General features: G+C 41.8%; 1 protein-coding gene across 2 annotated transcripts in view; it reads right to left on the reverse strand.

Moving 5' to 3' along the window:
* Positions 1-14,524, reverse strand: part of TRHDE (thyrotropin releasing hormone degrading enzyme) — a 338,491-nt gene that overhangs the window by 56,414 nt on the left and 267,553 nt on the right. For both annotated transcript variants that reach the window (XM_074942032.1, XM_074942033.1), the window contains exon 13: positions 212-359. In XM_074942032.1, coding sequence (XP_074798133.1) covers positions 212-359 — 148 coding nt within the window. The remainder of the gene's footprint in view (positions 1-211; positions 360-14,524) is intronic.

The following is a 14,524-nucleotide window of genomic DNA, read 5'->3' on the forward strand; positions in this document are numbered from 1 at the left end:
AGGAAGAACAGCTAAGTTTCCTTCTACTCATTATATATGCCTCAAATAGCCCTTATCACTGTTCAAATGCAAATGAACCTAGGTTTGACAATTGCTACATTTAAATACAAAATAATTAGAAAGAAAGTTACTATCCCGAGATCAGTTACAATAACTGACTGGGGACTAGTTCATCTCAGGACAATAGAAAAGAAGAGAATATATCTTTTACATTGAAAATGTTGTAGTTTTCAGTGCGGTCCAGCAATTTATCTAGAGGATAAAGAGCTCGGCTGGCAGCATGCCAAGGCAGAAAATCCTTCTCCTCGGAAAGGTATCTGATAATCTCCAGAGGAATATTCTGAGGCAAATAGCCAGCTCTGCACAGTCAAAGAAGTTCATGTTAATTATTATTTTCAGAGAAGGTACATGATGATGCAAAAATGAGGGTTTTTCATATGCAAATGAATGGCAGAAAAGCATGATAAATACATCACATTATAATGAAATGAAAGTCAGTGTTATTAAAAAAACCACCAACTCTTATGTGTTGAGTGTCTTTTTACTGGATGCCAATATCCCTAATTTAAATAGAACCCAGTGTCTATTAAAAATACAAACAGTAAATTAGCTGAATATAGAAAGAAAGAAAGAAAGAAAGAAAGAAAGAAAGAAAGAAAGAAAGAAAGAAAGAAAGAAAGAAAGAAAAAGTATTTTATTGCTACAGAATGCAGACAGAATGCAGTCTAACCAAAGTCAACAACCCCAGGTATTTTGCTTCTCAGAAAATTTTGACAGGTTGTGGGTAACTGAGAAGAACTCATTGTGAAGGGACATGCTTTAGTTTCAAAATTCCTCCCCCAGCTCCAAAAGCAGCTTTGTCTGATGTCTATTGCAAACCATTTTTGAACAAGTTATATTGTTAAACTGAAGCAGCACTCAAAAGGATCACAGTAGTTAACGATGTGTTAGCTCTTCTCATATAAACTCAATTTTTTCACTGGCTTACAAATCAATCAGTTAGAGATCTGCTTCATCCTTTCATTGGCATAAAGAGCCTCATCCAGTGAGTGAAATAGTTTCACAGAATTTCAAGAACGTTGTTTAAAGTTACAGGTTTACACAAAGTGTAGCAGATATACAAACATTTAAAAGGTTTCAGAGTAGCAGCCGTGTTAGTCTGTATCCGCAAAAAGAAAAGGAGTACTTGTGGCACCTTGGAGCTGTAGCTCACGAAAGCTTATGCTCAAATAAATTTGTTAGTCTCTAAGGTGCCACAAGTACTCCTTTTCTTTTTGTAAACATTTAAAAGTTTCTTTTTAAAATTCTATACTGGAAACTTCAAGCTTCAGGATTTTGGTTCATTTTACCTTTTTGAACTGCTTTATTTCTTAACAATCTAAAATGCAATAGTAAAATTTAACTCTGTGGTGAAAACTTTCTAGCAACACATAGGCCTATTCTTCTCTTGATGTATGTGTTTAACTCCCACTGAAGTTCTATGCCTGCAGCAAGAAGAAATAGTGATTCTGTTTTCATTAAACTTTCAGGACTGGACTCGTTCAACATAGGCGAGGGTTTGAAATATCTTCACAATCCTTTGTTCCCTATATAGGATGAAAATGTTCCCTTTCATTTCCCTAATTGTCTGAAGAGAGACATACATACAGACAAACAAAGATTAAGTGCTGTGTAGGGGACCATGGATACCAGGCTATGCAAAGACCTGGGGCTAGTCTGATCTCAGTTATACCAGTTTAAATCCAGAGTAAGTTCACTGAAATCTTTGTGCTAGGGTTGTATCTTTTGGCACAATCCTAAACAAAGGCCTGTTTGTGAACTACACCACCACACTTGTAGCCCAGGAGGCACTGTGCCCCAAAACTCACTTCATGACACAATTTCATCCCTGTTCTTCTTTTGCTCTGGGGAAGGAAGGACGTTACTGCAGACTTTGAAAGGATTTATCTTATTTCCCTACCAGAACCTGGTCAGCCACTCCCCATCCTGTTCCATGCCATCTTTGCCCACTTGGTGGCCATGGGAAGTATGCAGAGAGCTGAGGCAACGTCTAAACTACAATCTTTGGTCAATGGGAGTTACATTGGCATAAAGCCGCTGCAGTTAGTATATCGCTTGTGTGCTTGCATACTTGGCTGTTTGAGTTGGTGCTGCGCATGATCACCAGGATTGCTTATGTCAATTCACAGTGTGGTAGGTATCCTAGCATGCAACTTACTGTCGGACGGCACACTGACTTTTGAGAAATGTTGACAATATCCATGTCACATTATGGGGTGCAATCCAAACCAGTGAGTGGTTGTATCACCACCTGCCTCACAACCTTGGGCGCTTCACAATGCTTTGCTATTGTAGCTCCCAACCAGGGCTGCTCACAAGTAGCTTACCAGCAGGCAGGTCAGACCCTGAGTGTCTGTGTACGGTTGCAGCCGTGGTCTGACAGTTCTGACCCCAGCAGCCTGCCAGCAACACAACAGACACACTCTGGCTTCCACCAGCTTTAGTTACCACTTGTACGGTGAACCGAACACACTCCCAGTCCCGAATGTTCCCCAAAATGTGTCCTGCACTGTCCAGCCCTTTCCAGGACAGCTCAGTTTTAAAGTTATCACTGCCCCATTCAACAGTTTGCTATGTTAACTGGAGTTAACAAATAGTTCCATTTAAACATAGCCCTGGATTAGTTTATTTAAAAAATAAAACAAACAAAAGAAGATAGGTGAACTCACGTATAAGAGATAAAGTTAGCAATGGTTACAAGCAAATAAAATGAAAATGAATCTAAAAGACTAAAACAATCCAGCAAGTTCTGGTTCAAGGCTTTGTTTAAGATGGCCTCTCACCTACCATCTTCCAGCAAGATAGTGACTGACCCTTTCCTTGCTCAGGATCTCCCAGAGGCTCAAAGGTGCAGGTGCCTTTGTCTTTTTAGGTGAAAAAGAGAGAGCTTGGGGTTTTCTGCTCCTTTCTTTTATAGTCCAAATCACCTCTGAAGTGGATTCTTCTGAAGATTACCCATCAAAGCAAAGATTATTCAGATGATGAGGAAGGTGACACGGAGTCTGGTGAGGAAGGAGGCTCCATGCTCTTTCTCCTCCACCTCTGTTTGCTGAAATACAAATTTGCTGTCTCCTGCCACCTGCTCCCCCTGCTGTCTTGCTGGCCCTGTTTACTACTTATATGTGGTTAACACACATTCCTTTTTTTAGGATAGACCTGTTTTATAACCTTTGCCAGTGTGGTTTTGAACATATGCTAATAATCATACAGGGGGATATCATAACTTTATATATAATGTTGCTACGTACATTTCACAATGACATTATTGAACAGCGAGATTTTAGTTTTCAAATGATACCAAAGCATATTTTCTACAAAGATTATTACAATAGTGGATAGAGTGCGCACACAGGGGTGCTTCCAGTCACAGCATGGTGGAGCAGTTGTGCAAGGGTGACTATGAGCAAGGAGTCAAGGTCCCATCCAACAACTGTCTCCGTCCCTTAATGACATCAATATCCCATAATTTCTGAGACGTTTAAAAAAAATCCCACAAGCCCATGTGGTACTTCTCACTGTCCACAATCTCTGTTTGAAGCATGGAGTCTGCACAGTTCTGCACTACTGTCATGAGCGTTGCAAACACCAGATGATACATCCTCCAGTATTTGCAGAGCCACAGGAAGAACTGCAGCAATGGAGGATATGATGCTTTTGTGGCAGACGGATCACTGTGGAACACAGTGAAAAGCAATTATCATTGCTGGTGGCATTCACGGAGCAGTTATAGACAGTGGAGCACAGATTACGGGTGTGATAAACAAGAACTGACTTGTGGGATCCCATCGTAATACAGGTTAGGGATGACAACCGGTGGCTGCAGAACTTTCGGGTGTGAAAGGCCATGTTCCTGGATCTCACTCCAGCCATCCAGTGCAGGGACACCAGAATGAGGCTGGACTGATAGCTGAGAAGTGAATGGTGGTCGCTCTGTGGAAGCGTGCAACACCAGATTGCTATTGGTCAGTGGGCAACCATTTTGGAATTGAAAAATCCCCATTGGGGGCCATTGTCATGCAAATGTGCAGGGCCATTAATCATCAACTGCTAAGCAGGACTGTGACTCTAGGCAAAGTGCAGGACAGATTTGCAGCAATGGGGTTCCCACTGCAGTGAGGTCATAGATGATGGCATACATCCCTATTTTAGCACCAGCCCACCTTTCCATGGTGAACAGTAGAACTTCAGAGTTATGAAGACAACGGCAATGGAGGCTGTTCATAACTCTGAAATGTTCGTAAGTCTGAACAAAACGTTATGGTGGTTCTTTCAAAAGTTTACAACTGAACATTGACTTAATACAGCTTTGAAACTTCACTATGCTGAAGAAAAATGTTGCCTTCCCTTTACTTTCTTAGTAGTTTACGTTTAACAGTACTGTATTGTATTTGCTTCTTCTTCTTTTTTTTTTGTCTCTGCTGCCTGATTGTGTACTTCTGGTTCCAAATGAGGTGTGTGGTTGACTGGTCAGTTCGTAATTTTGGTGTTCGTAACTCTGAGGTTTTACTGTACATTAACAGAAAGGGCTAATTTTCTATGGTTACACACGTGTTGGTGGATCATTGTGGATCATCACTGGCATCAGTGTTGGTTGGTCAAGGAAGGTGCAGAACATCTGCATCTTTAAGAAGACAGGACTGTTCAGAAAGCTGCAAGCAGGGAAATTCTTTCCTGACCAACAGATTACCACTGGCACTAGGGAAATCCCAACAGTGATCCTGGGGGACCCAGCCTACCCTTTGCTCATATGGCTCATGAAGCCATACATCAACCACCTTGACAGTGCCAAGGGAAGATTCACCTATCAGCTGAGCAGGTGCAGAATGACAGTTGAATGTGCTTTTGGTAGACTGATGGGATGTTGGCAGTGTTCAATCATGAGATTGGATCTCAGTGAGAAAAATAAATTGTTATAGCTGCCTGTTGTGTCCTGCATAATACCTGTGAGGCAAAGGGGAAAAGTCGCCACTGGGATGGAGGGTAGAGGTGGAGCGGCTGTTTGCTGAGATGGAATGGCTGGACAACAGGGCTATTAAAAGAGCTCAATGCAGAGCTATGCAGCTAATGGAGGCGTTGAAAGAGCACGTTAATAGTCAGCCCCAGAAATGCAGTGTGATGGACTGTGCTTTACCTGACTCTGACGTTTGGGGGCTACTAGGAATTGTGTGGTACTTGGTGTACATTTATGAATATATCACTGTTAATGCACCTATTAATTTTGTGGTGGTTGCTGTGCATTTATAATTATTACACAATGTCTCCGATCCTATGTGTTCTGTTTCCGTCTGCAACAAGTAGTGGGTGCTTTCAGTAGCAGTAGGCACTCTGCAGGATATGTTGTGAAGTAATAAAGATGAATTATTTAGAAAAAATAATTTTTGTTCCATACCATAATCAGTGCAAAAAACCCAGTGTGCAATAAAAAATTCAATAAAAACTTCTGAAATAAATTAGAACAGAATAGAACTTAAGAAGGGGGAAAGACCATTCAGGTCCATTTCAGTTCATTTTGGCTATGCATACACCTCGGGACACTTGTAGGACAGTGTATGTGAATCTATATTTCTCTTTACTGTTCCCCAGTGTGAAGTGTGGTATGGATCTGATCCATGATGCATTGAGGGGTGTAGAGAGATACTAAAATGGAGTTCTCCACTGGCTGCAAAGGAAGCTGGGCCCATGATTGTTGAACCTGTAGGTCAACAAGGGTCTGTAGCATTTGCATTTGGGGCCGGAGAAGCCCCGTTATATCCTGGTGCATCTCCCTCTCTGAGTCCTGCGCCTTTCTTCTGTCCATTCTTCCCCTCTCGATACTGTCTGCAATATTCACCTTCCAGGACCTCTGTTCACTGTCCGATGCAGCACTGGCTTGCAGGATCTCACTGAACACACTCTCCCTTGTCCTCTTCTTTCTCCTCTTTCTCAGACAGGCATTCCTTGGGGGACCTCTCAAGGTAGCAAGAGCAGCAGTTACAGATAAAACAAAAGAGGTGTCACTGTATGTGTAGTCACAAGGGATAGTGAAAGTTAAGTTTCAGAACTCCTTTCCTTTGCTCCCCAAAGATTTTAAACAAGACATGGACACTTCAGCTTTGGAGTCCCTCTGCACAGCACCATTCTCCACCCCAGCATAGTGAGTATGGTGCAGCAGGGGTTGGGAGTGGGAAATGAGGAGGGCCTTGTTCAGCTACATGAAACAATAAAATGTCATCCCTCCCTGCCTCTATTTCCATAGGGATGAATGCAGGACAATGGGCAAACAATACGGGCACAATTTTCCACAGGTGGTGGTGACTTTAGCTGATATCTTGCTCCTGAGGGTAACAATGGTACAAGAGAGCGAAGCTACTGCCGGCGTCCCAAAGCCACCTGGGCCTGTATGTCACTAGCCTGTTTACTGCAATGGTGCTTGCCAAAGTCCTCGCAGAGTGGTGTGGGAAAGTGTCCTGCCATGGAGGAAGAAATAAGGCTGCTATCCTTCAAAACCTTCAGGTGAAGATGGCAAAATACCTCTGTGAACTTTTCATTGAGATCTCTCTGGAGGATTAAACAAATAAGGACATCCCTGTGTACATAAACAAACTGCTCTCCACCCCCCTGCCTCACTCTAGAGGGGAATGAAAAGCAGGTGACAACTCTACCTGTTGAACCGCTACCTCTTCTAGCATGAGTAAATTAATGAAAAATCATTAATTTTTCTGTGTCCTGCTACGTAGGGGTCGGGCACCATCGGTATATTTAAACATTGTAATAGGAAATGCATTCACACAGATTATGCATTGGGCTTGGCCATGCTTGGCTGCTAGGAATGACTAGACTGTGGTGGAATCTTAAGCAGATCCTGGCTTGTGGCACAGCTGAACCCCCTAGTTGCATGTCCACCATCCTCCTTCTCACTGTTCACAGTAGTTTGTGTCTCCGGGCTCCACTGAGGTATCCATAGTGCTCGGTAGGCTGCTGGTGAGGTCTCCGCAGAGTACAGCATGCAGCTCTTTGCAAAAGCATCAGGTCTGTGGCATGGCACCAGGCTTACTGTTGGCTTCCCTGGCCTTCTGGTATGTCTGCCGCAGTTTCTTCACTTTCACGTGGCACTGCTGCTGATCCATCAGACCCCTTTGCTTATGTCTCCCATGCAATCTGCTCATAGATGTTCGCATTGCTACAACGCTCTGCAGATGTGTCTGCACAGCCTCTTCTCCCCACAGGCCCAAGAGATCCAATACTTCCTGTCTACTCCAGGCAGGAGTGGGTCTGGAACACATAGCAGGCATAGTTGGTTGGGCAGTTGTACGCAACAAAGGAAAGCTGCTAGGTGTGCTTCCTAAACTGGGCAACCGGTAAAAGGCATTTAAAAAATATGTGGGGTTTTAAAAAAAGGGAGGGTTGTCTTCCGGGCTAAATGACCCCTAGGCAGCGGTGTTCACAACTGTGACCAGAGAGGACAGTGTCAGGTACTGTGGCATATCTGCTAGAGGACTGGTAGGGTCGATATAAGTACATGGTGTCTACACTCGCACTGCTTCAACCACAGTATGTTGACCATGACTCAACGCAGTTCATGGAGGTGGAGCTACTATGTACCCATAACGGGGCGCTTACATCCCTGAAAGACAAATTTGAGTGTAGATAAATGCATAACTAGGTTGACACAAGGCAACTTGGTTGACACAAGGCAACTTAAGTTGACCTAACTTTGCAGTATAGATCAGGCCTGAGGCTCTGTGCCAGGACCCAAGATCAGGGAAGCTCTTGCACAGCCAAGAAAGACAATGGAACAATTTAGCTCAATTAATTACTCTGGATTTGCAAAGTGGGATTAGACTGTGGCCCCTGTAGTGGAGTGTGGACAGAGAAGCAGAGTTATCTGAGTGACCAGGTCAAGATTTGCATGTCTGTAGAGCCAGAGAAAGTAAACTAAGTTGAAATTGCATCATTTTTATGTAATTTTCTTATTCCAGAAGCCACAGAATATTATCCAAGTGTTGTGTTCTAGGTTCTAATGCTTTGTAAAAATGGGTAACTATAATTAATGAGACTATGAGCACATTGGATTGACTGCAAAGTTAAAAATCTTGGAGATAGTGTTAGCGAAGAAGTAAAATTAGTTTGGAGTTGTATGTGTGTAATTGGTTCCTAATGGGGTTTGTGATTATTGTTACTGATAATTTGATTGACATAAGGAAAAAGCATGGAGCAGGAAACAAGAAGAATGACTGTAGAAAAGCATGTTGCTTAAGAAACAAACAGATGTATCCGTATTGTAGTAGGCTCTGTGGTACATTTAAAATCTTGCTTCTGAAATTCAGTTTCTCTGAGCTAGTCACCAAAGGGAAATCTTGGCTGCAAAAGAGAAAGATGTGAGTGATTTCTATGATTCTTCATGCAGAAAATAAGTATGTGGACAAGATCCAGAGAAATCCACTATTTATTAACTTTTTGCCCTCTCTATTGTTTTCAGTGTGGCAATTTCTAGATGACGATACTTATCCTCTTTAATAACATGAGACAGTCTCTCTTATCACCTCTGTGCTGACAACTTCCAAATCTACCTGTCCACCCATGATATCTACAGTTGGGTTCCCCTCTCTTTTTCCTCCCAAATCTCCTCATGGGTACCTCACCTCTAACTTAAACTGAATTTCTTACCTTTCCTCCTGAACCCTCTCCTCCTTCATCCCTCCTGAGACTCCTCCCCATCATTCAGACTTGAAACCTTAGGGTTATCATTGGTTCTTTTATTTCCTTCTCACTTACACATCCAGACACATCAAATCTTGTTGCTTCACCTCCTATAATATTTCTAAAATTCACCCCCTCCTCTTGATTCCCACTACCAAACCCCAAGTCCATCCCATAGCTCTCTCACTTGCATAATTATAAATTCTTCCTTGCCAGGTTACCTGACTCTCCCCTCATCAATCTATCCAATATTCAGAAGCTAAAATACTCTTCCTTTCTCACCTCTTTGAGCACCATGCCACAGTCCCCTGAAGTCTCTTCACAGGCTCCCTGTGCCTTACCACATAAAGTCAGTCTCTTTGCTCTCACTCTGTCCTCACCCTCTGTGCAGTTCTGCCTCTGCCACTATCCCATCTCTCAGTGCTCCCGACTTCACTCTCTGTGCTCTGCCCACTCTTCTGGTTTTGTTATTTTATTCTATATTTGTCTAATGATACCCTGTTCTTGCACCTTACCTCACTTGAATATTATCATATGCTGCAAGCAGTACCTGGAATTCAATGTAACCATTCATGGAATGAAGACACCATCCAAAGATGAGTAAGGATGGCAGAATTGGGATCTTCTAATGAGACTTCTTAAAAATCTCTTTAAATCACCAAGCAAAGTTATGGAGCTATAGAAATGTTTCATAATACTAATTATAATAATCAGAGAAGTGGCAGCAGCAGCAGCAGGAACCTTTCTATCAAAGGGAGCCATGGAATATAATTGTCAGCCAGCTATGAAAGGAAAATACAATTCACAGAGACTGTAGGAATTATGGAAACTAACATAATTTGAGGCTCTGAAGACTGTTCCTGTCATGTTTCTTACTGCTCCATCCCCTCTGCCTTGCTGAAGAAGATAATGATCTCTTCATAGATTTTTCATCACTATCTCTTCTTCATTCACTCATTTTCTTGCCTTCTTCCATGCTGCCCGATAAGCTTCCGACTCCCTCTTTTTCCTCTCAGTTATCTGTGACAGATACTCATTTTTCTTCATTCAAATTACTCCTTAAAATACGCTTTTGCCCATAAAGCCTACATGTGCTAACCTCTTACAGGAAAACTGTGAAAACAATGAAATTCAACCAGTGTGGGGAAGGCCAATGACAGAACCATAATTTTTTTCTTCAGGTCTTTTCGGAGCCAACCGTATTGCTGGCCTTCAACGTAAACAACAACAAAAAATATCAGATCACTGCCTGTCTGAGTTGAACAAGCACAGGCTAGGACTCAGAGACAACGATCTTTTCCTAGATTTTTTCAGCTGGACCATTTCAGAGGCCAATGGAAATACTGCCTCTCTCTTGGAGAATAACTAGAAATTGTTTCTTTTGAGAAGGGATAAGGCATGAGAATACAACAGAAATGCTCTGTGACTTTTCCACTGTATAGCTTGTTCCAATTAACTAGACTCCAACACAAAAGCAGCAGCCTGAAAATATTAGCAACTAACCGGCTACAGCAAAACACTTCTGCAGAAAGATCTGACATACAGTTTGTATGCATGAAAAATATTCTAACCAACCACTGCTGATTCCCAGATGGAGGTTGAACTCAAATTGAAGCTCAGTTTGAGTGCTTTTGGAGTGCAATTCAATTAGTCCACAACACTTTATCTGTGTAACTATCTATCTTAGTGCATTTGAAGCCATGGTGCACTTCTTTTTATGAGCAGTGTCATGGGAGAGTGCTCTAATTTTCACCTTGTCCTACTGCATATTTACAAAAAATCTACATTTACAGAATTATTTAAATTTTGCAAATACAATATACTGTACATGTACCTTCACTGTAGATCATGAAAAGTGGGGGTCACCACATAACTTTTGGTATCTTGGCATAATGCACCCTGAGGTAAGCATCTTTTCTTTGGCATCACAAATCCCGTAGGAAGAGCAGAACCCAAGCATGTTATTTTTGAGATGCTTAATGAAGGAACGGTCAGGCAATTCAACACGCTTACTTTACTACATCCATTTACTACTTTAACTAGGCACCCTACGTGCTCTATTGCAAAAGCAACAATTTGACCTAAAGGGCCGTACTTGGGCCCCTCAATTGCTTTAGCCACTTCCTATATGAATGGTCTTGCTTGTCTGTTTATAGGAGAATCATTGTCAGCCATTCTGCAGTCCCTGCTATTAGAGGAAGTCTTGGGCAAACAGATAGCTTTTCCCTTGTGTTGTAAGTATGGCAAAATTTGGGCTCATCCTTAAGTCCTGTGTTAGTGAGCTCTATCACTGAAGGCTTGCTAGAACTAAGTGGGGAGCAAGTGTGGAGTGCCAGTATAATGTGCTCTTGTCCATCTGTTTAGCTATTAGGTGAACTTGCCGCAGGTTGGACCAGCAGGACTTTCGCGACCAATACAACTGCAGTTGTCTAGACTAGTGGTGAAAAAGGCATGGATGACTGGGCTAAGTCTGCATCTGTTAGGAAAGGGCAGAATACACTGACTAGTTGATGATGGGGAAAGATTTTTGGGTGTCTTGGATTAGCCCCAGGCCAAAAGATCAAGCCAGGTGCATTGCTTCTGAAAGACTTTTCAGTAAGAAGGCTCATCACATAACAATATTGTGAATGCTAGCTCTTAAATAAGGCACTCTCCTGCCAACATGGGAGAAATTGATATGTGTGGTACAGCGACCAAGGCAAGTGGTGACGAATAAGAAAAGAATATTAACATGGTAATTAAATATCCTTCACAAAGAATTCCCACTAAAATTCAATGCATATCAAAATTAATCTTTAAATTACTAAATATGTAATCTTTAAATTACTTGAGCTTTTGATGAGTCAGATAAATAAATCAGATCTAGATTACACGACGAAGCCTCACTGTGTTATTCTGACCTTGGTGTGTTCTTTATACTGAGCCATTGAACTCATGGACAGATCCCAGCACATTCATTTTCCCCTTAGGGACAAAGTACCAAATGGTAGTGTAATTGCCAAGGGAAAATTATTACTCCATGCTGAATTATTTCCATCATAAATCCAGGACCAGTCAAATAGACTCTGTCACAAAAATGACAGGGTTGCTGTACAGAGATGAGAATCCCACATACAAATCTACCATAAATCCATAAGCCCTACTACCTACCAAAGTCATTTTGAATCTTGCATTTAAATCAAAATTAGGAAACCCAAGCTGGCAGCAAACTGGCCAGCACTGTTGAAACAATGGAAATTAGGTGATTTACATGACATTGGTTTAAAACCTATCCCATGTCATCTGTTTCATGTGAAATGTAAAGAATGTGACTAGCTTTCTGCGTGGATAATTTTATTGGTACCACAGATTCTTTCTGCCTGCAGTTCAGCTTTTGTGCATACCCTGGTATATAAGAAATTAGACAATATTCACCAGTCTATTAAAAGACAACTTAAAACAGGTCTGAAATCTTATTCATTGACCCTCATTTAGGGAAAAATGTGCACAATGCAACACTTATTTTTATATCGTATTTTACTTTGTTTAATCCCAACTTTTTCTTCCTTGTTCCAGGAAGACGATCGGCTGCTCTTGCTGCTCTCATCACAAAAGTATTTGCCTGCAGTTTCCTATAGCGGATTTTCACGGCAGCAATAGTGGTGAGGTAGCAACAATACTGGTGAGGTAGTAGCAGACATCTTGAATACTGAAGAGAAAAAGGATCTTTGGCAGCAAGGAGACATGTGGAGCCAGGAGATAAACTCCCAAAGATCACTACAGTCACCCCTGACTCCTGCAAGCCTGAGATGCCAAAGACAAAGAACATTAGGCCCAAGAGATCCACAGTCAAGGAAAGATGACTGGAATAGGTATGGGTAACTCCTAAAGCATATGGGCTGCCAAAATCAGATCTTACTTCAAGAGAGCCAAGAATAAGACAAGAATCAAAGGCTGGCCATCCTAGTCCTCCACCTCCCACTGTGGACTGACTTTGGTTTTCTTGTCTAAACTGACTTTTCTGACTTGTCTAAACTATGCATTAGTCCACGCTAGAGTGGTGTAAATTCTAGTGTGCGCTGGCGTATCCTCAGCTAACTGGCCCATATAGACCCTACTGGCATGCACTAAAAGTTCCCTAGTGCATGTTAATCCCTGTTTCAAACAGCACTATGTTAATGTGCACTAGGGAACTTGTAGAGCATGCCAGAAGGGTCCGCATGGGCCAGTTAGTGCACGATATGGTAATGTGCACTACAATTTATCCCCCTCTGATGTGGGCTAATGCACCATGGAGACAAGCCCTTAGGAGATAATGCTGCTTGCCTGACCCCATCCAACTCAGTCGAGTCAGGTCAGTTTACAACAGCTGTGGATTTGCTCCTATGTGATTTGACTACCACAATGTAGATCATCTCTTTGAGTAATATAACACTACTATTTGACTTGTAAGTCAACTTTAATTGCTAAATGTATACAACACTAAATATCCATAGTATCAAATAAATAAGACAGGCTTGTAATACAATGGCTTTGAGTCAGGCCTTCCTATTATTATGATTTTTTACTTCCAAAATAGTTGAGGACTCTTCAAGTGATGTTCAGTTCCACATGAGGACATTTGAAGTATCCTACACAGAACAGTTCCAATTGAATGCAGTTAGCAGGGAATATCATGGGCTTTAAATGATCTTGCCCAGCTTTAGAATTGCCACATAATCAAAAACTGGTGTTAATTTGAATTAAGCATTTACCTTTGTTGCAAAATAAATAAATAAACAAACTTCATACTAACTGCGCCTGTTTTCTTCCCTCCCCTTCCTCAAAAAAAGATCAAAAGGAATCTTGTGCTTCTTTCTGCTGACAACTAAGACTATATGATAAACTATATAATACCATATTTTTCATTATCAGGAAACCCTAATCTTTGAAAAATACGTTACACTTTAATTAACTGAAGAAACACAAATGTGAATGAAGTTCAAGGACTAAAGGAGATCAAATGGCCTGATTATCTGAAGTGCTCTTTATTCTCTTCAAAGGTGAATTTTTGGAAGTAGGGTGGAACAACCCTTTCCTCTTATCTAGTCAATGCTCCAGTGTGGCCCCACAAGACTGGATATGTCGACACAGCATTTTGGAGTGAGACTCCCAGCTCGGGTCAACAGTCTTTGGTTAGCAGTGGTTTGACGTTGCAGCCTGGGCTGTAGCTTTGGCTCTGAAACCCACCTCCTGCCCTAGGCTTCAGAGTCCAAGGTCTAGCCCAAGCCATAACTTCAAAGCACTGTCTATACAACTATGGGGGGAGGAATAGCTCAGTGGTTTGAGCATTGGCCTGGTAACCGCAGGGTTGTGAGCTCAATCCTTGAGGGGGGCCATTTAGGGATCTGGGGCAAAAATTGGGGATTGGTCCTGCTTTGAGGAGGGCGTTAGACTAGATGACCTCTTGAGGTCCCTTTCAACCCTGATATTCTATGATTTTTAGAGTACTAGCATGAGCCCCAATAGCCCAAGTCTGTCAGCCCGGGATGGGAGGCTAGCTTCAAAATACTGTACATACCCAGTGTGCTGAAGTAAATTCAAAATTACTTAGGATGCATTTTTTTAGCATGCTCAGTGTTTCACTGTCTATTCTCTCTCCTTTTCTGATGTATACAATTTGCATAAAAAAAAGCAAAGATTTGAATAGGCCAGAGGCAAACATGGGTTTAAAAACGAAGGACCTTCCTAATGAGGGACAGTTGATTTATGTCAACACACAATATATGGGCATGATCCTGCAAATATGCATGTAAGTGGAGTTACT

This window comes from Natator depressus, chromosome 1, assembly GCF_965152275.1.
Source record: "Natator depressus isolate rNatDep1 chromosome 1, rNatDep2.hap1, whole genome shotgun sequence".
Lineage (NCBI taxonomy): Eukaryota > Metazoa > Chordata > Testudines > Cheloniidae > Natator > Natator depressus.